General features: G+C 41.7%; 1 protein-coding gene and 1 long non-coding RNA gene across 3 annotated transcripts in view; both read right to left on the reverse strand.

The window, feature by feature from the left end:
* The window catches only part of dnaaf11 (dynein axonemal assembly factor 11), an 82,154-nt gene extending 66,859 nt beyond the window's left edge, over nt 1–15,295 (reverse strand). Inside the window, exons 1-5 of the mRNA XM_028790886.2 lie at nt 15,234–15,295; nt 12,538–12,705; nt 9,353–9,430; nt 3,022–3,194; nt 2,725–2,936 (exon numbers count right to left, since the gene is read on the reverse strand). Of these exons, the coding sequence (XP_028646719.2) occupies nt 2,725–2,936; nt 3,022–3,194; nt 9,353–9,430; nt 12,538–12,705; nt 15,234–15,243 (641 nt within the window). The 5' untranslated portion in view covers nt 15,244–15,295. The remainder of the gene's footprint in view (nt 1–2,724; nt 2,937–3,021; nt 3,195–9,352; nt 9,431–12,537; nt 12,706–15,233) is intronic.
* Nucleotides 1–24,458, reverse strand: part of LOC127528393 (uncharacterized) — a 104,431-nt gene that overhangs the window by 74,342 nt on the left and 5,631 nt on the right. The gene's annotated exons all lie outside the window — the stretch shown is intronic.

The raw sequence follows: 24,458 nt of genomic DNA on the forward strand, positions 1-24,458 counted from the left end.
AAAATTAGCATTAGAAAATCAGGTGCGTGTCATACACGAGGAAATTTTTTTCTGTAATGTTTACTTCTTCTGCTTGGGCTCTCTCTATCTGTCTCTCTCTCTGTCTCTCTCGCTCTTTTGTTATGCAACAAAAAGAGAAGGGCATTTTGCGGAAAACGTGCCCTAAACTCTTCCTATACAATCACAACGCGCGTCATACACGGGAAAAATTTTTTCCGAGATTTTCTTTGTAAAAATTAGGGTGTGCGTCTTACACGAGGGTGCGGGGTACACGAGTAAATACGGTATGTAATCAAGGTGGTGGCCATCATTAGCGATACACTCTTCAAGACGATTTCCGAACGCTTGCATGACTCGTTCGGCCATTTCAAAGGGAATAGTGGCAATTTTGTGGCGAATAGCGTCCTTGGGGGCTTCAAGGTTTTGAGGTCAGTGTGTTGTATACCTTTGACTTGTCGCTCCATGTGGGGTTCTCTCATCAGGCGAACATGAAGGCCACCTGACATCGCCGTGCAGGGAGATCAGCTTCCCCGGAAACATCTCCCGCAAATCTTGCATGGATCTCCGCGTAAGCCGTATGAGCTGTTGCTCCATCTTGTTGACACCAGGCATCCACCACATCCATTTCTTCCAGTTGGGGTCACAAAAAGTTCTCTAGCATTTCTACGTAACTATCTGAAGTAACGGTGACCGTTGCTACCCCCTCCTCAAAAAAGTAAGGGCCTACCATGCCACATTCTGCAATGGTACACCAAACTGTAACCCGTGTACTCACTGTGCAGGGGTCTCTCATGACGTTCATGAGGGTTGGTTTCAGTCCAATAATGAAAGTTTTGCTTATTTACACAACCATTCAAATGGAAATGTGCCTTGTTGATGACGTCACATGATGATGGCATCTCGATGAACGCTTTGCAGAATGTTGGCGCTCAACTCTCTACGGCTCTTCCAGTGAGTTCCTGCAGTGCCATCATTTTGTATGGATGGAAATTAAGGCCCTCATGCAAAATCAAAGATGTGTTGGAAATGTCGAAGCAGGTTTGCGAGCTGAACATCTAAGAGACTGCAAAATGGATATCCATACAGCTTGGATGTTTTCAGGCGTTCATACAGTCTGAGGACAGCCAGGAAGTTTTCTGTTCAGTGTTAGGCACGTCTGTCTAAATTTAGCCACCCACTGAAGAATTGTTTTCCGATTTGGGACATCACCGTTAAAGAGGTGCATTCGGAAGGCGGGTTTGCACAGTGATGATGGATTTGTTGTTTTTGAAGAATGCTTCGACCGCAAAAGCACGGTGCGCCCCAGACCAAGGCATGTTGCTGACTGAAAACTACAAGTGATTGCCTATCAAAGGAAACTCGGCTGCCTCTAACCTCGCACAATGTGACCTTGAGAAATGTGGAACTTCATTTTGGCTCACCCTGTACAACTGTTTGAAACCCAACATGAAAGAAACCAAAATTAAACAGTCTAATTTTTAGGTGCAGTGCTGCAAAGCCTTCTGGGACGACAGTGCCATCCATCACTACAATATACACTACTGATCAAATGTTTAAGAACACCTCAGTTTTTATGGAAATGCACACAGTTTAATGTCTTAATGTTTAACAAAATCAAAGCGTAGAACAAATAAACAAATAAAAAAAATAAGTCACGGAATCATTAAGTGACCCTGTGTTCAGATTCAGCGGGTTGGAAAATGGATGGATGGATCATTAAGTGCACGATATTTAATTAAAATCTTTGATTTATTGAAGTAGCCTGCACCTTATGCTGATCTAACAGCCAAACTATGGTAACCCTTTTGATTCAGAATGCCAGTCCCACTGTGCAAGTCGCCAACTGCCTCTCGATAGATAGATAGATAGATAGATAGATAGATAGATAGATAGATAGATAGATAGATAGATAGATAGATAGATAGATAGATAGATAGATAGATAGATAGATAGATAGATAGATAGATAGATAGATAGATAGATAGATAGATAGATAGATAGATAGATAGATAGATAGATAGATAGATAGATAGATAGATAGATAGATAGATAGATAGATAGATAGATAGATAGATAGATAGATAGATAGATAGATAGATAGATAGATAGATAGAAAGGCACTATTAGAGAGAGAGAGAGAGAGAGAGATAGATAGAAAGAAAGGCACTATTAGAGAGATATAGAGAAATAGAGAGATAGATAGATTTATTAATCCCAAGGGGAAATTCATTATACTCCCTCCTCCATGTTTGACAGTTGGTGTCACACACTGAGGGACCATCCTGTCACCAACTTGACGGCATACAAAACCCCTGTGTGATGAACTGAAGATTTCAAATTTTGGATTCATCAGTCCAGTCTGCGGTAGTCCACAGCTGGCATTTCAAGGCCCTATTATGTCCTGTAACCTCCTTAGCGTTAGACCCGAGTGTCACTCCGCCAACTGCAGAGACGCATCTCGTGTAAGCGTTAGACCCGAGGATTACTTGGGCTGTATAAGTGCCAATAGCATTGGTGCCAAGCATTGCTCAGGAAACGGTATAGGCATGTCTTGCATAAGCGACAGGCCTGAGTGTTACCCAGGCAAACGGTGCAGACAGGTCTTCTCCTAGCCTCATAATGGCATCTTGAAAGCAGGTGTTGCATGTGTTGATAACAATGCCCTATTTTATTTGAATGCACCTACAGTAATAATCTAAACTGAACTGAATAGAGACACTGTACCTCTCCTGACCGATGACGGCACCTTGCTTCTCAGACTGAGTTTTTGATTTGCTTCTGTTTTTGTTCTCCAGATTCCTTTCAGCCTCATGCTTCTCCTGGACTCTCCTCTTTAGATGCATCTCCTCCTGCTCTCGGATCCATTGCCGTATCGTTGGCAGGTCCTGCGTTGCTTTAATACGTTCGGATCTCTCAATCTTCTTGCCATCTAGAAACTGCAAAAGGAAAAGAACCACAGCCATAATGCTATTAAAGTCATATATTATACCCTAACCTATGAAAAATAAAAACTGTGCTCACCTTCAGCTGGTGCAGTGTGGCCACCACAAACTCTCTGTAGCCCTTAAAGTCGGTACAAGGATTGCCCACTAGGTACAGCTCTTGCAGGTGGATGTTGTTTTGCAGGGACTCGACGCTGCTCAGTTCTCCAATGAAGTTCACTGTGAAGTCCAGCTTCTGTAAACTCTCACATCCTGAAGGAAATAAACAAAAGCAACTCGGGAATTTCAATTTTAAAAACTGAACTACAAAAATACACATACTGTATATACACACACAGAACATTTGGTTCTGGGCACTCACTACCTAAATATAGGGGCATCTTCAGGGCTGGGGTGGCATGGTGGAGCAGTGGGTAGCGCCGCTGCCTCGCAGTTAGGTGACCTGGGTTCGCTTCCCAGGTCCTCCCTGCGTGGAGTTTGCATGTTCTCCCCGTGTCTGCGTTGGTTTCCTCCCACAGTCCAAAGACATGCAGGTTGGGTGCATTGGCGACCCTAAAATGTGTGCTTGGTGTGTGTGTGTGTGCCCTGTGGTGGACTGGTGCCCTGCCCGGGGTTTGTTTCCTGCCTTGCGCCCTGTGTTGGCTGGGATTGGCTCCAGCAGACCCCCCTGACCTTGTAGTTAGGATATAGCGGGTTGGATAATGGATGGATAGATCTTCAGGGCTTTAATGCTTGTAATTCCACCGCAAGCCACAGGTTGACACTGGCACGTACATCTTTCTCTCTTCTGTCCTCAGAACTGAAGACCATAGGCTCAAAGAGTTGTGACATCACTTCTGCAGGGAGATTTGTCCCTTTTGGTCTAGGGTATTTATAGTCAGCCCTTCCAGAAGTCTCACCAACTATTGAAAAACCTTGTATGTCAAATCTTTCAAGTTTTCAGCAAATTGAGAAATTGATGTCGCCCCTATAATTAACAATCTCTAGATATAATTTTTCCTGAACTTCATGTACACAATATTGTTTTTTTACACAAATCAACACCACCTGTCATTTAAATCACGCAGTCGCAGCATTTCAATCACGTGATCGTAATCCAACATTTTCATTGGTAGGCAGTCTGTCCTCATTGGTCAGTGGAGTTGCTAGGCTTTTGCCTTGCAGTATGTAAAATATGGTGTACATATGAGCTTCTTTCATTGTGCAATTAAGACATAGTTGGCCATCACCACTACCTTATAACATCAGGAAAAACCTAAGAACTCCAAAAACTAATAAAAATTCAATTAAAAAAAAAAAAAAAAAAAAAAAAGTGGCAGTTGCTAGGATTTTCCTTTGCATGTGTGGACGCTGAAGTCAAAAACAATGGGACACAAAAACACCAATTTAAAATAAAAAGCAATTTCTTTATTCTTGGCGAGTCAAAGAGACTGCATCCCCCCCAGCTCAGTGCCACTGACTGGTTAGAACAGACATCCTGCCTAAAAGAAATAATTCCTCTCTTTATATGTGAATTACCCCTTGGGATTAATAAAGTATCTGTCTATCTATCTAGCTAGCTTATTATCTAACCAAAGACAGAAAAAAGCATGGCACTTCATTTTGAGGTCATACATAGATTGCTGTAAATTACGGTTACATCCTAATTTATTACATGGAAGAGTGTACAGAGTTTATTACCAACTTAAAGAGTCATCAGGACACTCACATTCCTAAAAATACGCCTTTATCAGCACATACACACACAAGTTATAAAGAAATTACATTCTTATAGCTTTAATATCTTCATTAGATTTTGTTTGGTTAGATTAATAAATCCTTATTTATTAATCCATAAGGGACATGTTTCTTATAGTTTTAAGCAAGAATTCAGAAACTATCACATTGATTTATATCATCACAGGGTGTTCTGTTAGTATCAAGAGGTCAGCATTTTCTCATAAAAGAATGCAAGTTAATCTAATAATTCTGTGCACAAGCTTAATTCTTTTTCTACCTAAATGAAGAACAAATCATATAGAAGTAAAAATCATATAGCTCTCTTCAACATGATTAATATAAAATACAGTCCTTGATATTTGTTAAATACTTATAATCATTACAGTTAATAATGTTTTTTTCTTTCTCACATGTGAGAACTCTTCTATCATTCCGTGACTCCTGTCTGAATAAGACACTTCAGGACCAGTGCACGGGCTGAAAACAGTTTTTCTTCACTGCTTATTTTTTGGTTTTATTACCAATCTAAATTCAACGAGGTTCATCGCCTGGTGCCCAAACTCTGTCTTTTTATCATTCTTATAGTGGCGTAGTCGGCAGGATTTCAGTGGAAAAATGAATGATGCACAAGACCTTGCAGATTTGGTGGTATCCCTGAGCTAACAACTCCAGACACTACAAGTCCAGGTACTCACCCAGGGGACAGACTTTGTAAAAGTAGAAGCATGAATGACAGCAAGGGAAGTCTTGAGTAAAGAAAGAGCATTTGTCAGTTGGTCTCATCCGTTATGGGAGATGGACGTCTGAAGCGGAGCTCCGTTAGCAGCAGTGTTATTTTTTCTCTTATTTCTTATTATCCCGAGGAATCCTGTATCTACCCAACCCGAGGAGGTTCTATTACAGTATATACAAGCATATATAAACATGAGCTGCAAGAAACGGGCTCAGAAAGAAATGAAATCTAAAGCTACATCCAAGCCTAGACTGGGATCAAGTCTAAGTTCAAGGTACGGCCTTTCAGAGACTGATCTGGAACAGACAGGCAAACGCACAGACTTCCCAGGACCCCCGCTCTGCTGCATCGTCTCCAGTCAAGAGGGAAAATGGGAGAAAATGTGCAAGTGATGCAAGTTACAGTAGCTCGACAATTCCAGAAGATCACTTGAAACTGGAAATGGCCTTGCAAGCCGTGCTTTCATCTACTCCTCGCGAGCATCAGCTGAAATAGGGCTTGCCACTTCACCTGTGGAGCACGAAAGCCAAAACAAACTGTCTGAACTGAAGGTAATGATCGCTACAATGGCCACGGCCATATATAAGCTCAGAAAAGATATTCATAAAGATATAAAGAAAGAAATAAATGGTTTGCTCAAGATAAAACGAGAAGCTGTAGCTGGAGCGGGATAATAAAGAAAGAGCATGTGGACCCTTGCAGCTACTCCATTCCATCCAAGAAGATGTTGAGGAACTCCTCTTAATCTTTGAGACAACTGCTTTTAGACATCGCTGGCCTAAAAAGGAATGAGTGCATACGATCGTGCCACTCCTGACTCAGACAGCTTACTACTGAGGATATAACATCTTGAAGGATAAGATTCTCATCAGATATGAGGTGACCTGACACAAGTGACATGTCATCCCTGAAAGACCTTCCAGGTGTCAGGCATTCTGTATGGGGACAACCTGCACATAGGCGGCAGTCTCCCAATGTCTGACATTTCTTCTGACCACCCAACCAGGCATAAAGACTGCTAACCATTCTAGTCAAGATGCCTCGCCATCCACGTCATCCATCCAATTATGCTGGACTTCCAACTGTATAAGGTATTCCCATCAATTGCTGCTGGGAAGCCAGTCCCTGTGCATGAGCTGCTGCCTCTTTGCCATAAAGAGAAATGTCACACCTGCCCCACCACATAATACAGTGAATATAAAAAGTCTACACACCCCTACCAAAACTGCAGATTACATGTAATAAAAAAATGAAAATAAGAGAAATCCTGTCAGAACTAAGGAGATTGTGGGTTCGCTTCCCAGGTCCTCCCTGTGTGGAGAGCGCTTTGAGTAGTGAGAAAAGTGCTATATAAATGTAAAGAATTATTATTATTATTACCTTTATTGCAAAACTGTTTAGTGAAAACATTTTTAAAAATTCTACACAAACCTGGTGTGTCATTAGTATGAAGACCCCCTTTAATAATCAAGGAAGTGGCTGCATTCAGAATTAACCAATCCCAGCAAGTCTCATCTCAAACAGTTGTCAGTAGACCCCTGACATCAATTCAAGTGGCTCTGATAGAGCTCAGGTATAGTTTAGCTGTCCCTAGACCCCTAGACCCCTGACTTTCATTAGTTGTCAGTTATAATCATCAACATTAAAAGAAATAAACATTTGAAATACATCAGTCTGTGTGTAATGAATGAATCTAATATACAAGTTTCACTTTTTGAATGGAATTACTGAAATAAATCAACTTTGTCATGATATTCTAGTTTTCTGACCAGCACCTGTACATACAATCATATGAAAACATTTGGAAACCCCTCTTAGCCTGCATAATAACTGACTCCACTTTCAACAAAAAAGATAACAGTGGTATGTCTTTAATTTCCTAGGAGTTTTCCGAACAAAGATTTTTAGTGACACAGTATTTAGTCGTATGAAATTAAATCAAATGTGAAAAACTGACTGAGCACAAATGTGGGTCCCCTTGTCATTCTGCTGATTTGAATGCCTGTCACTGCTCAATGCTGATTACTTGGTGTGATGAGCTCGTTACGCCTTGAACTTCATAGACAGGTGTGTCCAATCATGAGATATAAAGGTATTTAAGGTGGTCAATTGCAAGTTGTGCTTCCTTCCCTTTGACTCTCCTCTGAAGAGTGACAGCATGGGATCCTCAAAGCAACTCTCCAAAGATCTGAAAACAAAGATGGTTCAGTCTCCTGGTTTAGGGGAAGACTACACAAAGCTATCTCAGAGGTTTAAACTGTCAGTTTCAATTGTAAGGAATGGAATCAGGAAATGGAAGGCCACAGGCACAGTGGCTATTAAACCCAGCAGGTCTGGCAGGCCAAGAAAAAATACAGGAGCGGCATATGAGCAGGATTGTGAGAATGGTGACAGACAATCCACAGATCACCTCCAAAGACCTGCAAGAACATCTGGCTGCTGATGGTGTATCTGTACATTGTTCTACAATTCAGCACAATTTGCACAAAGAACATCTGTATGGCAGGGTGATGAGAAAGAAGCCCTTTCTGCATGCACGCCACAAACAGAGTCACTTGTTCTATGCCAATGCTCATTTAGACAAGCCAGATTCATTTTGGAATAAAGTGCTTTGGACTGATGAGACACAAATTGAGTTATTTGGTCAGAACAAAAAGCGCTTTGCATGGCGGAAGAAGAACACCGAATTCCAAGAAAAACACCTGCTACCTACTGTCAAATTTGGTGGAGGTTCCATCATGCTGTGGGGCTGTGTGGCTAGTTCAGGGACTGGGGTTCTTGTTAAAGTCGAGGGTCGGATGAATTCAACAAAATATCAACAAATTCTTCAGGATAATGTTCAAGCATCAGTCACAAAGTTGAAGTTACACAGGGGTTGGATATTCCAACAAGACAATGACCCAAAACACAGTTGGAAATCTACAAAGGCATTCATGCAGAGGGAGAAGTACAATGTTCTGGAATGGCCGTCATAGTCCCCTGACTTGAATATCATCGAAAATCTATGGGATGATTTGAAGCAGGCTGTCCATCAAATTGAACTGAACTGGAGAGATTTTGTATGAAGAATGGTCATCAATACCTCCATCCAGAATCAGACACTCATCAGAGGCTATAGGAGGACAGCGTCTAGAGGCTGTTAGATTTGCAAAAGGAGGCTCAACTAAGTATTGATGTCATATCTCTGTTGGGTGCCCACATTTATGCACCTGTCTAATTTTGCTATGATGCATATTGAATATTTTCTGTTCATCCAATAAACTTAATGTCACTGCTGAAATCCTACTGTGTCCATAAGGCATGTCAGATATTAAAAGGAAGTTGCTACTTTGAAAGCTCAGCCAATGAGAAACAAAAATCCAAAGAATTAAGAGGGGTTCCCAAACTTTTTCATATGACTGTACATACACACATTAATATTTATATATATAGATTACACAAAATCTGTGATTTTGACAAAGGTGCAGACTTTTTATATCCAATGTAATGTGGTGGAGGGACTGGCGTACCAGCTGGGATGAAGTTTATACCCGTACCTCATCGGGAAGCCAGTATTACGAATGGTCAGGAAGGTAGGCGTGAATATTCATAACAATATAAGCTTTGTCTGAATTCAGAGTTGTTAGCATATAAGTGATTACAATGCAAGACCAACATCTTGTATAGTATGCTCCTGAGACATCTTTGTTAAGTACATTTCTTAATACCTGCTGGAGTCCTGCCATTCTATGTATACAAACTGACAAAATTAATCTGGGATCGAGAATTCTTCCCCATCAGACCGCATCACTTTGCGACAGTAACTGGACGTGGGCCTTGAACCTGTGTCACTGGGTCTGTGAAGCAGCAGCACTAACCAATGTGCAACTGTGCTGCCCAAGACATGTTTTAGAGTGCATTAAAATATAATTAATAACAGAACGGACAGAAACACAAAACCACCAGATGGACACGTTACCTTCCAGATTTTCAATGCGCTCAATATTGTTTAAAGCAAGATTCAGATACTCCAGTTTCTTCAGCCGGCCGACATTTTCTGTAGGGTAAAATAAAAAAAAATAAAAAGCAAACGTCACTGCCTTTTGATACTTTTATTGCATCCTAAAAATCTACCAAGCTCAACTATAAACCTCTAATAATAACAAAAAAAAAAAAAAATAGTGAACAAGAAAAATGTAGAAAACCAAACCCCTAATTCCACATTTTCAAGAAAATCACTTAAAGGAAGAGGGGAAATGTCAAACCCCTGGCCAAAAATAAATGAAAACTTGATCTTTTTCATTTTGATTTATTTAATGAAGGCAAAGATCAAAAATAATCCAAAGAACTCAAACATATTTCAAAAAAGACACAATCCAATAATAGACAACACCAAATCTGCTAAGGGTGGTCTTACACTGTGCGATTTTCTCAACTGTCCTGACATCTGGAGATCCGTTGTTACTCTCCGAGAGTGAGGAGTAAAGTGAACCCCACACATTTTGCTTTACTTCGAGTTTAGTGAAAATGAGTAAATGTTTGGAAATTTTGGCAAACTGCACTGAAGTCAAAGGGGAAGGAGAGGCGAGACAAGTCTTGAGTGGATTATATTGGTGGGATGTTCGTCAGGATATACGAAAGCTTCAGCCAACTATGTTGGAGTGATTATTGTGACCCGAGCTGTAAGGCAGCAAGGCTAACCATGGTGTCACAGTCATGTGGGTTAGATCAGGTCAGGTCAGGTTGGGGAGCAAGCACTGGTACAGCACATTGCCGCACCAACCACACGACGAAACAGCTCGAGATCCTGGTTGACAACCCCCAAAGCAGACACGGGGTCCAGCGCCCCCCTCCAGAAATGACCATCTATCTCCCGCAGCCAGGTGTTACATGGGAGTCCCCTTGGGTTGGTCCAACTGCTCGGGCCTTCAACAATGAGGATCCTGTGAGCTGGATCACCCTTGGGGAATTGTGCCACATGGCCGTAACTGACGCTCCGTCACAGTGCAGGTAATGTACCACATTCGTGACTCCATGAGTAACACAAAGTCAAACCAGCGGTACCCAAGGATTCTCCGAAGAGACACAAGAGTCCAGTTTTCACCTCAGGTCACTGGGTAGCGTCCATGTCTCACAACCATATAGCAAAACAGGAAGCACCAGTACTCTAAAGACTTGGACCTTCATACTTTTGCAGAGATAGCGGGAGTGCCACAAACCCCTTTCCAGTGACCTCATGACCTCCCCATGTTCTCTCAATCCATCTACTGACTTCATAGGAAGAGTCACCAGAGACATGAATGTCACTGCCGAGGTAAGTAAACCTCTCGATGAGGTCGACACTCTCTCCGCAGACAGACACCCTGCTGATGTTCCCAAGAAGTCATTAAAGGTCTGGATGTTGGTTTTTATCACGACAGTCACAAGCCCAGACACTAAGACCCCTCACTCAGTCTCTCGAGAGCCCCGATCAGAGCCTCCATTGACTCTGCGAAGATCACCGCATCGTTGCCAAAGTCAAGATCAGTGAATCTCTCTTCACTAACAGATGCCCCACAGCTGCTGGACCCCACGACCCTGCCCAACATCTAGCCCATGCAAGCAGTGAACAGAGTAGGAGCAGAACACACAACTAACAGACCCCAGAATCAACTGGGAAGAACTCCGAGATTCTGCCTCCACTCTGCACCAGTGTACAGGCCGGCCATGATATCCAGCGTGATTCTCTGCAATAAAAATTATACTCGGGAGTCCAAATTACTTCAAGTCTCCCTCTGCATCTCATGACCTTCTATCACTGTGATAAACTGACACACATAGAGCCTGTGATGCAACGGATCAGCGTTATGTACTTGTGGGCTGGATGACTCCTTGTCACTTACCTGATCTGCGCTACATAGCAAGAACCATAACATGCTTAATCCAACAGTGAAGACACAACATTCAATGAATCAATGTAGAACAACAAAGTATTTTTAGAATATTCTCCTTAGACACAACAACCTGCAACTTAACATCAGCAAGACAAAAGAGATTTTGCTGGACTTCTGGTGTGCCAAAGAGCCTCTGAGACCTGTCACCATTCAGGAGGAGGACATGGAAGTGGTGCAGAGCTACAAGTACCTCAGGGTCCACATAAACAGCCAACCAAACTGGTCTGACAGCACAATGGCCCTGGACAAGAAGCACAAGAGCAGACTGGACTTACTAAGGAGACTCCGGTCTTTAGGATGTGTGCAGCAAGGTGCTGAAAATGTTCTACCAGTCCATAGTAGCCAGTGTGGTGTTCTACGCTCTGGTCTCCCAAAGAAGTAACTTGAGCTTAAAAGACACACAATGCTTGAACAAACTTCTCAGGAAAGCCTGCGCCATCACTGGAAGAATCCTGAACAAAGTGGAAGGTGTTGTGGAAAAGAGGATGGTGGAAAAATTGGAAGTCATCATGAAAAATCCCCTCCATGAGGCACTCTCTGGGAGCAATTTTAGTCACGGTCTCATTCCACCAGGGTGTGCCAAGTAGCACTCCTAGGGGTCTTTTCTGCCTGCTGCTATCAGGTAATTCACTGCTTCTACCTGATGTACTCGTCAAGTTTACTTTTGTTGATTTATTTACTTATTGATTAGCTGTGTCACACACGGGTGATTGGGAAGCAGCAAAAGGGCCTGCATAATAGTAGTACTACACCAGACCAGGGGGAGGCGAGCTGCACGGACTTTCTCTCTCAATCCTCTGCAGACCATCCACGGGAAATCCCACTAGTACCCAGCACCTTTGATGACATCACTTCTGTTCCCAGCGCCTTGGACGATATCACTTCCAGTCCTGAGGACGTCACCAATAGCACCCGTGCCGGAAATGAGGGCTGGAAGTGATGTCATCAAGAGTGCCGGGACCTAGCGGGATTTCCTGTGGATGGGCCTGCAGAGCATTGAGAAAGAGAGAAAATTAGTGCAGCTCACCATCCCCTGGTCTGGCATGGTACTATTATTATTCAGGCCCTTTATCTGCCTCCCAATCGCACGTGTGTGACAGCTGTCTTATTTGTCCTGTGTGTCTCTATCTGGATCTACTAAACAACTGCAATTTATATCGTTCGATAGCCTCTTCACAAAATTAAAACTGGATCGACAATCTCATTATAGAAGAAAACGGAAAGGACTCACCGATTTTGGCAATCAGGTTGTTCTGCAAGTAAAGGATTTTCAGCTCCTTGCACCATTTGTCAATGTATTCGATTTTCTCGATTTCTTGCTGATGTAAGGAAATTTCTTCTAGTGAAAAAATTTCACAATTGTTATGCTCTGCACGCTTCCTAATCAAATCCTCTGTAACTGTTGGGGAGTGATTTGAATAAAAATGAAGAATTAGTGAAAAAGTGCCGGCACCATCTATCTATTTACCTATTTACAATATACTGCCTTCCACATTCATGTTCATATCTGTCGATCTACAATAAACAGGTCAAATTCCGTTGTAACGAACTCCCAGGGACCCAAAACATATTTCGTTATAACTAAAATTTCGTTGTAATGAGATTCTGTATTTGTTACTATAGTGCTTTCTTTAACTTGCGCCCAGGCGTTTGCAATCATTTCAATAGCTTCTTTTGTGTTCATTTTAATCTCCTCCTGCCTACAAGTTATGCTGACGAGAATTTTTCTCATCATTTCCTTGCTATAATACACTTTCCCGGAACGTGATTGCAGCGTCTGTGGAAGATTGTTTGTCCGTATGTCAGGGAACACTTAACACAAAGCATTTAATGTGCTACATTGACTTATGACAGGGTTTGAGAAAATCTAGTAAATTAAAATATTCATTTTAAAATGAAGTTTAGTTTGCGATTTTACTACTGACAAAATAAAACTACGAGAATTGTTGGAATAGTGAAAATGTTGACTTTAATCTCGACTTGAATGGCGAGAATAAAGTGGAAATGTCGAGAATAAAGTCAACATGTCGACTTTAATCTCGACATTTAGTTTTTTTTTTTTTTCTGCACGGTGTCCGTATTTATTTTTTCACCGTGGCCCTAATAAGCTTCCGTACTTTTCTTTCTCTTGGGTGGGGTTTGAATTTTGGTTTGTTAAGTTTGATTTGCCCGGGATTGGTTCCTGCCTTGTGCCCTGTGTTGGCTGGGATTGGCTCCAGCTGACCCCCGTGACCCTGTGTTCGGATTCAGCGGGTTGGAAAATGGATGGATGGATGGATGGATACTTATTTGCTTCTAATAAAAATCAATAAAAAAAATAAAATAAAATAATAGGTAGCACAGCTAGTATGTAAATAATAATACAATAATAAAGGTTTTGTAATAACCATTTAGCATTTAACTCTTTCGAGGTGGAGGTCGACCTAACACAACATGTTAGGTGTGTCTTCACGCAGCTGCCGGCCGCTACACGAACGCGTTCAGCACTACGATCGGCTGAGGAACCAGTCAGCTGACGCTCGTAACATAACTTTTGTTTTCGATCTCCAGATCACTTGCATCAAAAGCGGAGTCAAATAAGTCAGAGTCCCATTCAGCAATAATACGCAAAACACTGTCCACGGAGCATTTTGCTTTGCACATTTGCTTCAGTGTCTCGCCTGGGCCGGGTGGCGCCCGTATGAAGACAGCTCGGGCAGAAGGCAGCTGCTCTGCTGCGCATTCCTGCCGGCTGCTGAAAAGAGTTAAATATGACTAATTACAGACACACTAAGGGAATTGACCATTAGGACACTGAAGGAATGGCTACTGAAAATGGGGCTTTACATTCATATGTGAATTATAAATGAAAAATCACTCACTTCAAATGGTAATCGCCTTTAGAAACACTAATTATGTCTTGCATGTATTTTAATTCCTGCGGTGGGTTGGCACCCTGCCTGGGATTGGTTCCTGCCTTGTGCACTGTGTTGGCTGGGATTGGCTCCAGCAGACCCCCGTGACCCTGTGTTCGGATTCAGCGGGTTGGAAAATGGATAGATGTACAGTATTTTAATTCAGTGTAATGGTGTGTTGATTAAAAAAAGTATCAAATTCTACCAAAAAACAAATATTTCTAGATGACTCCACAATTATGACTGCTACTGTTTACGCAAACAAAAGGCCAATTTAGACATCCCAGTTGACATAACCCGTTTATTTTTGGGAGGGGGGGGGGGGGGGGGGGTGGGAGAGACAACAAACAGCCCAGGGAGAATAAAAACACGAAAACAGGGAGAACATGCCGAACATAACATAGCAGTAGCATTAATAGTTCTTTTAAATTCGACACCCGACTTTATCCGTTATTGCTCAAAATTCATAAAAATAAATATATTTCTAACTGTGATGATGCTTGGCACTGCGGCTCTGCAGTTGAATATCATTGAAGGGGAATGGCGCTATAATGTTATAGAATGATTAAATGAAATAGAAGCGTGGCCCGATTTTCTGACCAGTATAGTTGTAAATAACACTTATTAAGTATATCGCTCATAAAGACGTATACTTCATTTGACTCCCATTGCAAACCAGTCACTACTGGTACACGAGGGAGCTTTGCATTGAAAACTAAAGCGAACTCCGCTCCTCCAATATCTTCCGACGGCATATTACATCGAGCACGTGTTCAGTGGTCTCAGGTACAGGTATTAATAGTCTGTTTAACTAGTTCAATAGATTTCCCCGACTCGTCAACTTCTAAACGGCCCCCTTTTTCGGAGGAAGCCACTACAGTACCCGATAAATGGCCCACTCTCGGACGTACGAAAAGTCCACCGGCGGGCCTAAGCACGAGGTAACCGTCATCCGGGCAGAACATACTGTGTTTATGTCAATCACGGAAAATGGACAGTCACAAATACTTGTATGCATTTAAATCATACTCACTCCGCACCATGCTGTCCTTCTCCTTTCTGGCTTCACAAACTGCAACTCAAACTACCGCAACACTTCCTCAGTAGCCATGGAAACCAAACGACGGCGGCCGAGAAAGGCCAAACTAAACACAGTACGGAGTTAAATAAGGACAGATTGACGTGTTTTAGCACGGGATTTATATATTTATTAACTCGATTTAACTCAATTTAAAGCATGTTGTCAAAGTAAATTATTATTATTTCTTTTAACTATACAATACAAGGATATAATCCAATATGGACCATTATGAATACAGAATCGCCAAAACAATAATGTTTTTGACTCATTTTTCAGGGGGTAAATGTAATAGGCTAGAATTCGGCGTTTAAAAGAAAAGGCAAAATACCTGGAAAATTCTGCAACAGGTTATTGTTGATTGCCATCTACAGGACATAAATATTTACCTCTCTTGCAAAAGAGTCACCTGCTTTAATTAATCAGACTGCTTTGATTAGTATCACATCCACACACGATGTGGTGATACAGAACTGTCTGCATCCTTTGAAAATGAACGAGTTCTGGGGACATTGGTTTCTAATCAGGTACTTCTTTATAGCTGACAACAATATATTTACATTTACATCATTTAGCAGACGCTCTTATCCAGAGCGACTTACAACAGTGTTTGTTAGTTTTTTCGCATACCCCTTGGGGTCAGAGCGCAGGGTCAGCCATTGTACAGCGCCCCCTGGAGCAATTACAGGTTAAGGGCCTTGCTCAAGGGCCCAGCAGAGTAGGATCTCTTTTGGCAGTGACTCGAACCGGCAACCTTCGGGGTACCAGCGCAGATCCTTAGCCTCAGAGCCACCACTCCGCCTACAATAGTATTCTTGAACCAAAGTAAATGTGTTTACACTGTTGTTCTGCAAAGGGAATTTGCATGCACCATTGTTGAACTGATCGTCATGTTGATCTATGCGGATCGAAGCATTTCTCGTAAGGAGACTGTGGAAGATTGTGGGTTCGCTTCCCGGTTTCTCCCAGTGTGGATAGCGCTTTGAGTACTGAGAAAAGCGCTATATAAATGTAATTCATTATTATTATTCTATATTTCTGGGTCTGAGACTCAGAACTGCTGTCTGCTTCTTTTATGTTTTTCACCGTATCGCTGCGGCTACACCCTGTAGCGACAGTGGCTTGTACCTGGCCCCGGTGTCCCTAAGTCTGAGGCCGGTAACATTAACATGACGCTAAGGATACTACATATACCGAAATCTGAACGTTTTTGTTTTAAATGAGCATGTTCCGCCAGCAGGTGTCGCTACTGCCTATGAAATAACAGTTTATAATTCAGTCTCTGCCCATAAAGAGAAGTCGCTGCTTTCGCATATTCATTTTTTGTTCCATTGTTGCTCCTTTCCGAATTGTGATGGCCAGGTTCTTTATTTCTTCCTTTGTCGATGAACAATTATCCACTGCAGCATTCTTTTTCTTACGGGGACATTACATTAATAGAAGTTTCTTCGTGTGTCCATTGTGGGTCACACCCTCCTTACTGTGAGGCAGTAGTGCCGCCAATGGACCACCATGGCAATCTACTAAAATTTTTACAGTAGAAAAAACATGATAAACTATAGGAAAACCATAGTGAATTTCACAGACAAAACTGTCTCTAAGCTCTGTAGGCAATTTCTTCAGCCTCATGGCTTGGTTTTTGTCATTATTTAACTCAGTTGGAATCCCCATTAATTTTACTGAATCAGCCCAAAATCTCGGAGTTTTCTTTGACTCTAGCATGTCATTTAAAGCGCACATTACAAAGTTGTCCATCTTAAAAATGTTGGGAAATTAAGGCACTTTCTAAATAAACAGGATTCTGAGAAAATAATTCATGCAACTCTTCAATTCCACCTGGGGGGGGGGGGGGGGGTAAATGTTAAAATTATACAAAGTTATTGTCTGTCTGTATACCTGCATTGTTATCACTCTTTAATTTAATATTGTTCTTTATCAGTATGCTGCTGCTAGAGTATGTGAATTTCCCCTTGGGATTAATAAAGTATCTATCTATCTATTATATAGTGCCTTTCCTATCTATCTATCTGTCTAGTAGGATTGACTACTGCAATGCGATGTTCACTGGATGTTCAAACTGTTCTTTATACAGCCTCCAGTTAATCCAAAATGCGGCTGCAGGAATTATTACAAGAACAAGAAAATATGAACCATAACTCCAGTTCTTAAATCCTTACACTGACTCCCGGTTAAGTTTAGGGCAGATTTCAAAATCCTCCTTTTAACATATAAAGCCTTAAATGGCCGAGGTCCGGCTTACTTGTCTGAACTTATCATGACTTACAAACCAGAGTGCACATTAAGATCTCAAGATGCCGGTCCGGTGATGATTCCAAGGATTAATAAAATGACAGTGGGAGGTCAAGCTTTTAGTTACAAGGGGGCCCTAAACTGTGGAGTGGTCTGCCTGCTACTATAAGAGATGCCCCTTCGGTCTCAGCTTTCAAATCCCGGCTGAAGTCTCACGACTTCAGTTTAGCACACCCTGAGTAGAGCTGCTGATTAAATGTGCAGACTGCATCTCTGCGGTTAGTCATTAGCACTAAAACATCAGTAACATGATAGTTAGAATTTGTTACTCACCCTCACCTGTTCTTGGTACTCAAATGTGGCATTTGGTACACGGCCCACCTGCCATGTTGTTTTGCCTGCCTAAGATAAAGTCATCCCTGATGGAGGATTGCAGGAATGGTGGGGTAGAGGGGTCCTTTCATTGGATTGGCCGGTGCAGCGCTGTTTCAGCTGTGGAATGGCCAATAGGGGGAGGCAGCTTGATGGCTGAGGTCCCCAGGACTCTAAACAAATCCAAATCATATTATGGGATATCATCTACTGTTAAATTCTGGTCCATACTTGTAAAATTTTTATTTTTATACTGTATTGAGGATTTATTCTGTTCTGTGTATTGTACTGTATTGTATTGACCCCCTTCTTTTTGACACCCACTGCATGCCCAACGTACCTGGAAAGGGGTCTCTCTCTTTGAACTGCTCTTCCCAAGGTTTCTTCCATTTTTTTCCCCTACAAGGGTTTTATTTACTTGTCTTCTTAGAGAATCGAGGCAGTTGGGGAGGGGGGGGGGGGGGGGGTTTCTGTCAAGAGGCAGGGCCTGTTAAAGCCCATTGCAGCACTTCTTGTGTGATTTTGGGCTATACAAATATAAATTGTATTGCTTTTGGTCACCTGTGGCACCTTCTACAGTCAGGTGTGTGCCTTACCTACTCATCGACATACATTTTTTATTAAGGTGGATCATATACAGTGTCTACAGCAATTATTCAGATTGGTCCTGGGGACCCCCTGTGGCTGCAGGTTTTTGTTCCACCAGATTCATAACACTGGTCTACAAAAAACATTTTTTGTTTGCTACTGGGAAGTTTAGAGCATCTCCTTATTAAGTTTTTTACACTGATTTCATATATTAAATCGGAATTAAGCTAGCACGTCAGGTTTTTGACATACACATCATTGACGTTTTGACACTTTTGAATATCAATATATCAACACGATATCTGGAGTTTGGACTCTGTCCTACCAAAATTGTTTGAATGTGTTTATTCTGAAAACAAACCAGAAGACGATACCAGAGACACCTTAAAGCATATTTATGTCAATTTACCTCAATATAAAAGCGAGGTCAGCGGGCCCAAAAATGTCTGAGGCACTCGCTTTTATTGCACATCCGTCTCTCTTTACATGAACCAACAGTAGTCACCCATCATGAACGGAGTGAATTTTCCCCGATATCAGTATTCCATCACCTTTGTATCTTGATAAAATCATTCCCCATATTCATCTCTGACATCACTCAGGTTTGGTGGCTAAAAGTCGAGATGAGAATGTAAAAAAAATGTGTCTTCAGTGACATTCTGGCTCCCGTAAGCTGATATGCTTTCAGCAGGTTCTCCACAAGCTCAGCATTAGATAGATGGATAGAAAGAAAGGCACTTCATAATAGATATGTAGTGCCTTTCTATCTATCTATATATTAGATAGATAAATATATATAGTGCCTTTCACATCTATCTATTGTGATGGATGGCCGGCTAAATATTCCAGCCCACCCCTCCAGGCCACCAGGTGGAGCTCTCCCAACAGCATGGAGGTTCCCCAAATTCCAGCAGGGCCTCATGGACCTTGTAGTTTGTATGCGCAGCCCTGCTGGATACCATGGGGGCCACCGGGAGTCGCTGTAAGGGGGCTATCAGACTGTTATGTGCCCTGTAACCTGGAAGTACATCCTGGTCACATGAACAGGAGAAATGACGTACTTCCAGGTTGAAGAAAAGGACTTTTACCCTGACCCAGAAGTAATAAGGTCTTGTGGATTGTTGGACAGGAATTCCTCCGGGTCAGGGGGTATAAAAGGACTCTGGGAAAGCCCAGACACTGAGCTGAGCTGAGAGGTAGGGTGGCGAAGTGTCTGGGAGAGGAGCATTGGTACTTGTAGAGTGTTTATTGATTATATGAGTAGTGTGGAGTGGAGGGTGCTTTGTGCACTGTGTTATTATAAAAATAAAGAGTCTTGGACTTTTACCTGGTGTTTGGCATGGTACCTGAGGGTTCAAGAGGTCGATAAAAGCCTCTACTGCTACACTATCTATCATGTAGTGCCTTTCTATCTATCTAATAGATAGAAGAATATATATATATATATATATATATATATATAGTGCCTTTCACACCTATCTAATAGATAGATAGAAACTTTATTAATCCCAAGGGGAAATTCTCATACTCCAGCAGTAGCATACTGATAAAGAACAATATTAAATTAAAGAGTAATAAAAATGCAGGTATGCAGACAGACAATAACTTTGTATAATGTTAACGCTTACCCCCCCCACCCCGGGTGGAATTGAAGAGTCACATACTGTAGTGTGATGGAGGAACAATCTCCTCAGTCTGTCAGTGGAGCAGGACGGTGACAGCAGTCTGTCGCTGAAGCTGCTCCTCTGTCTGGAGATGATCCTGTTCAGTGGATGCAGTGGATTCTCCATGATTGACAGGAGTCTGCTCAGCGCCCGTCGCTCTGCCACAGATGTCAAACTGTCCAGCTCCATACCTACAATAGAGCCTGCCTTCCTCACCAGTTTGTCCAGGCGTGAGGTGTCCCTCTTCTTTATGCTGCCTCCTCAGCACACCACCACGTAGAAGAGGGCACTCGCCACAACCATCTGATAGAACATCAATTAATTAATTAACATTTATGATAGAGCATTATTCTCTGCTCTGTGACTGCCAAGAAAATTCTGGACAACCCGCACGAATGAGGGTGCCGATTCAGTGAACTCCTCGTCAAGCACCATAACACGGATTTCAGGGCCAACAAAAACACCTTCCTTAATTTTGGCTTCACTTTTCTCGAGACATAACTTATTTCTAAAATGCTGAAAAGCATCGCCGTTTCTGTCCATCGCCTTGACAGAATTTTCAAAGTAATGGTGAATCTAACAAACAAAATGTCCTGAAAGGGAATGTTACGTTTAACAGTAAAACCTCCACCTACTGCACCGTCATGTCTGAGTGGTGTCATTATACTTTAGAGTCATATAAGACCTGGTAATCAGTAACTAATATTTTTTCTGCAAATTAAAAATTAGTAATTTTTAAATAAAATTAACAATGACAAGGTAAACAACTCACAGCTGTTATCGTGTGGTGAATTCTTTTTATCTCAATGGCCTCCCTAATGGAATTACAGTACCGGTATTTATCAAAATGGTTATCCACCTTTACTGTCCGTCACCCTAGTTGTCCAAGACCTGGAGCATCATAACTAAAAAATGGGACGTGCTGGATGAAAACAGTTTTCAGATTTGGAGTCAGCAAGTGTAATTTGTTACAGTAAAGGTGAAAAACTTCCATACTGTAAAAAAAAAAAAATAATGTTAAATTTATGGTAAAATACTGGCAGCTGGGTTGCCAGTATTTTACCGTAAAAAAAGGTGACAATATTTTTAGGTCTATGGTACACTTTAAAAAAAATGTTACAATTATGGTAAAGTACTGGCAGCTGGGTTGCCAAAATTTTACTGTAGTAAATAAGGTGACAATATATTTAGGTCTATAGTAGAACTTTGTAGTAAAATCTGTTTGCAACACATTCCATCAGTAGGGAATGTTTAACCATACCCAGAAATTCATGTAGTGTAATAAATATGTCAATCAATAAACCATTAGAAAGTACTGTCAGGGTTAAACCCCCATACACAGCTCGCGTCAGTAAAGTAACAACAATCAATAACAAACAGGTTTTTTTTTTTTTTTTGAAAAAATATACTTTATTTACATATATGATATACATAAAGCACAATCCAGTACAATTACAATATATAACTGTCTACTAAAATACAAACAACTGTATTCAGCTATAGTCTGATACAGTCTTACACTATTCCATTCCTACAACACCATATTTATATATGCATTGCTCAAATATATGAACAAAACAAAAAACCTTTACAATGTTACAAGCCGTGATAATATTTTGTTTACAAATTAGATCACATTTAACACTACATTCAATATACTGTTCCACATTGTATTACTTTTTACAGGTTATTGCAGTCTTGACTTGGTCCCCATCCTCGAAGGCTTGTCCTCAAAGACAGGGCTTTGCCAATGGCTGCAGTAAAACAAAAGTCACATTAATGCACCTCTTGGAGGGAGAGGTGCCTTTGCATATCCTCAGTTCTTCAAGGAGTCCAGAATAGAATAGTCTCTGAGGAGGCTGCGGATGTATGTGCAGCAGTCCTGGATTGTCATCCTTTCCCTCCTGAGGACGAGGCGGTTCCTGGCGACCCATAGAGCGTCCTTCACGCAGCACATGAGACGCCATGCCTCCTTGGTGGCTTCCAGCGAGTGGGTACCCGGGAAAAGTCCATAGAGCACCGAATGGTGCGAAAGTTTGTCTCTGGGTACCGACTCTTCCAGTTCCTCTTCTACGGCGTCAAGGAGTAACTGTGCCGCTGGGCATTCCCAGAAGAGGTGCAGTGCGTCTTCTTCCCGCACGATGCACCATGGACAATGTCTGTACCTGCACAGATTCCTGGCATGCATGAATGAGCGGAGAGGCAGTCCCCCCCGCACGGCCATCCACGCCAGGTCCCTGTGCCTGTTTGTCAGTTCCTTGGAGGCTATGTTCTCCCAGACCACCGTGGCTGTTGCGGATGGTAGGGTTCCGATAGTCTCCGTCGTGTCTTTGGCTCTGATGAGCTTGTAGATGGTCTTCGGCTTACATAGGTCCAGCTTTACTCCCTGAAGTCCGTGGTCCCTTACGAAGCGGACGACATCCGTGTAGAACCATGGAGTGTCCCAGTTGTAAGGGTAGGAGCTGTCCCACTTGTCCCAGCCGAGCCTCTTCCAGACTGGCAGGAGGAAGAAGCGGGACATGGAGTTTCCGGACGATCCGCTGCTGTACTCCGTCAGTGTCCTGCGGATGCAGTTGCAGGCAAAGAAGGCCCTGAGCAGGGTGGGGATGTTGGGGATGCCTTTCCCACCCTTTTGAGGTTCCTTGTACATGACTGCCCGCTTAACAAGCAGGTACCATTTAATTATACACATTGAAAACAATTCAATGCTTAAGGAAACTAGGGCACATTGTCTGGTGGGGAAGAAAAGTTTGCTTTTGTGGTGTATGGTGTCCTACAGGTGTGCCAGCTTATCGAATACAGCCAACCATAAATCAGCTTCCATAACCTCAAAAAACCTTCAGCACGCAGGGACAAATACATCTGCTGTGTTTAAGTTTTTTTCCCTACTATTCAAAGGTATGCGGTTCACCAGGAACAATATTGTAAAAGGGGGCGTGTCCTTATGCAAATATTGTAATTTCGGTTTTACTGAAACAGCGCTTTACCGTTTTACGGTTGTTTACCTTCGCTATTTAACAGTTTTACACTGTAAAATTAACAGATTTATTCAGTGTAATTGTAATGCATCAGGTAAACGGTATTTAGCATATTTTGAAGGTAGAAAAATATCGATTTTACAGAACTTGGCTGTAAAAAATAATGAAATGTATTGTTTAAGATATACAGGTAATTTTCAGTAGCACATAAGGTAACTTTCCTTTTTTTCAGAAAAGGTCTTTTACTTTCACCATTTACAGTATTTTTACCATTAAATTTACTGAAATTTTTTTGCAGTGCAGTAGCAAAAATGCTTGTTGACCTTTGTAATGAGTGACAACAACTGAGGACATTCCTCTCATTAGCTGTTTTTTTTTTTTCTCCTCTTCTCTAATTCTACATTCAGAAAAGCACAGCAGCATGATATTTACCTTTATTAAGACATTTAGATTTAAATGCTTAACTCTTGTGCTGATTTCTTTCTATTTTGCCCTTCAGCTGTGCCGTTTGCTCCCTTGATCGTAGCTTAAAACGACCATTAAAAACGAGCAGAGCAGACAGCCAGGCAAACAACACGAAATCGTGAAAGGCTGCAGCTACTTTAGCGTCAGAGCCACTAATTAGTAAATGACGGATTAAACTATTAGAACACCTGGAAAAATAGAATAAAAATCAAGACAAAAATATTGTTACAAAGAAAAAACACATTATTCCCATATAACTGCTTAGTACATTATATTTTTTTTACCGAACAGTTTTCTAATTTCTATATTGTTCCCAAAACACAGAACTTGGGAAATAACAGTTCACTTAATTAGCCCAGGAGTCCAAATAGAAACAGAAGCGTGGAACAAAAACCTGCAGCCACAGCGGGGTCCCCAGGCTCGAGTCTGCTCCAGAATGGTCCTTTCTGTTGCACGATTTGGTTCAAAAACGAATCAGCACATCGTCGTCTCAGAACAGGGTTACATTTCGACTTTGGTATTTTTCCGCCCAGCGGTTTTAGCTCTAGAAACTGTGACACACAGACAAACAGACACCCATCATCAAGATATCAGTGTTTTCGGTATCAGGAGACCCCAAAATGTCGAAATCCGTTGAAAACCGGAAATTGAAATTTTTGATGAATCAAATAAATGGTGGGGTGGAAGCAAAGAAATTAGATCCGAATTCTTCTCAACACTTTAAAGCACAAGAATAAAATCCCATTTATCGACACGGGTTCAACGTGTGTGTATGTGTGGATTTGCACACCAGACAAACACACATTCAACTTTATATAGCACATAAATGACCTTTGTTAGAATCAAATGTTTGTAGAAAATAA

The sequence above is a fragment of the Erpetoichthys calabaricus genome, chromosome 6 (assembly GCF_900747795.2).
Source record: "Erpetoichthys calabaricus chromosome 6, fErpCal1.3, whole genome shotgun sequence".
NCBI lineage: Eukaryota > Metazoa > Chordata > Cladistia > Polypteriformes > Polypteridae > Erpetoichthys > Erpetoichthys calabaricus.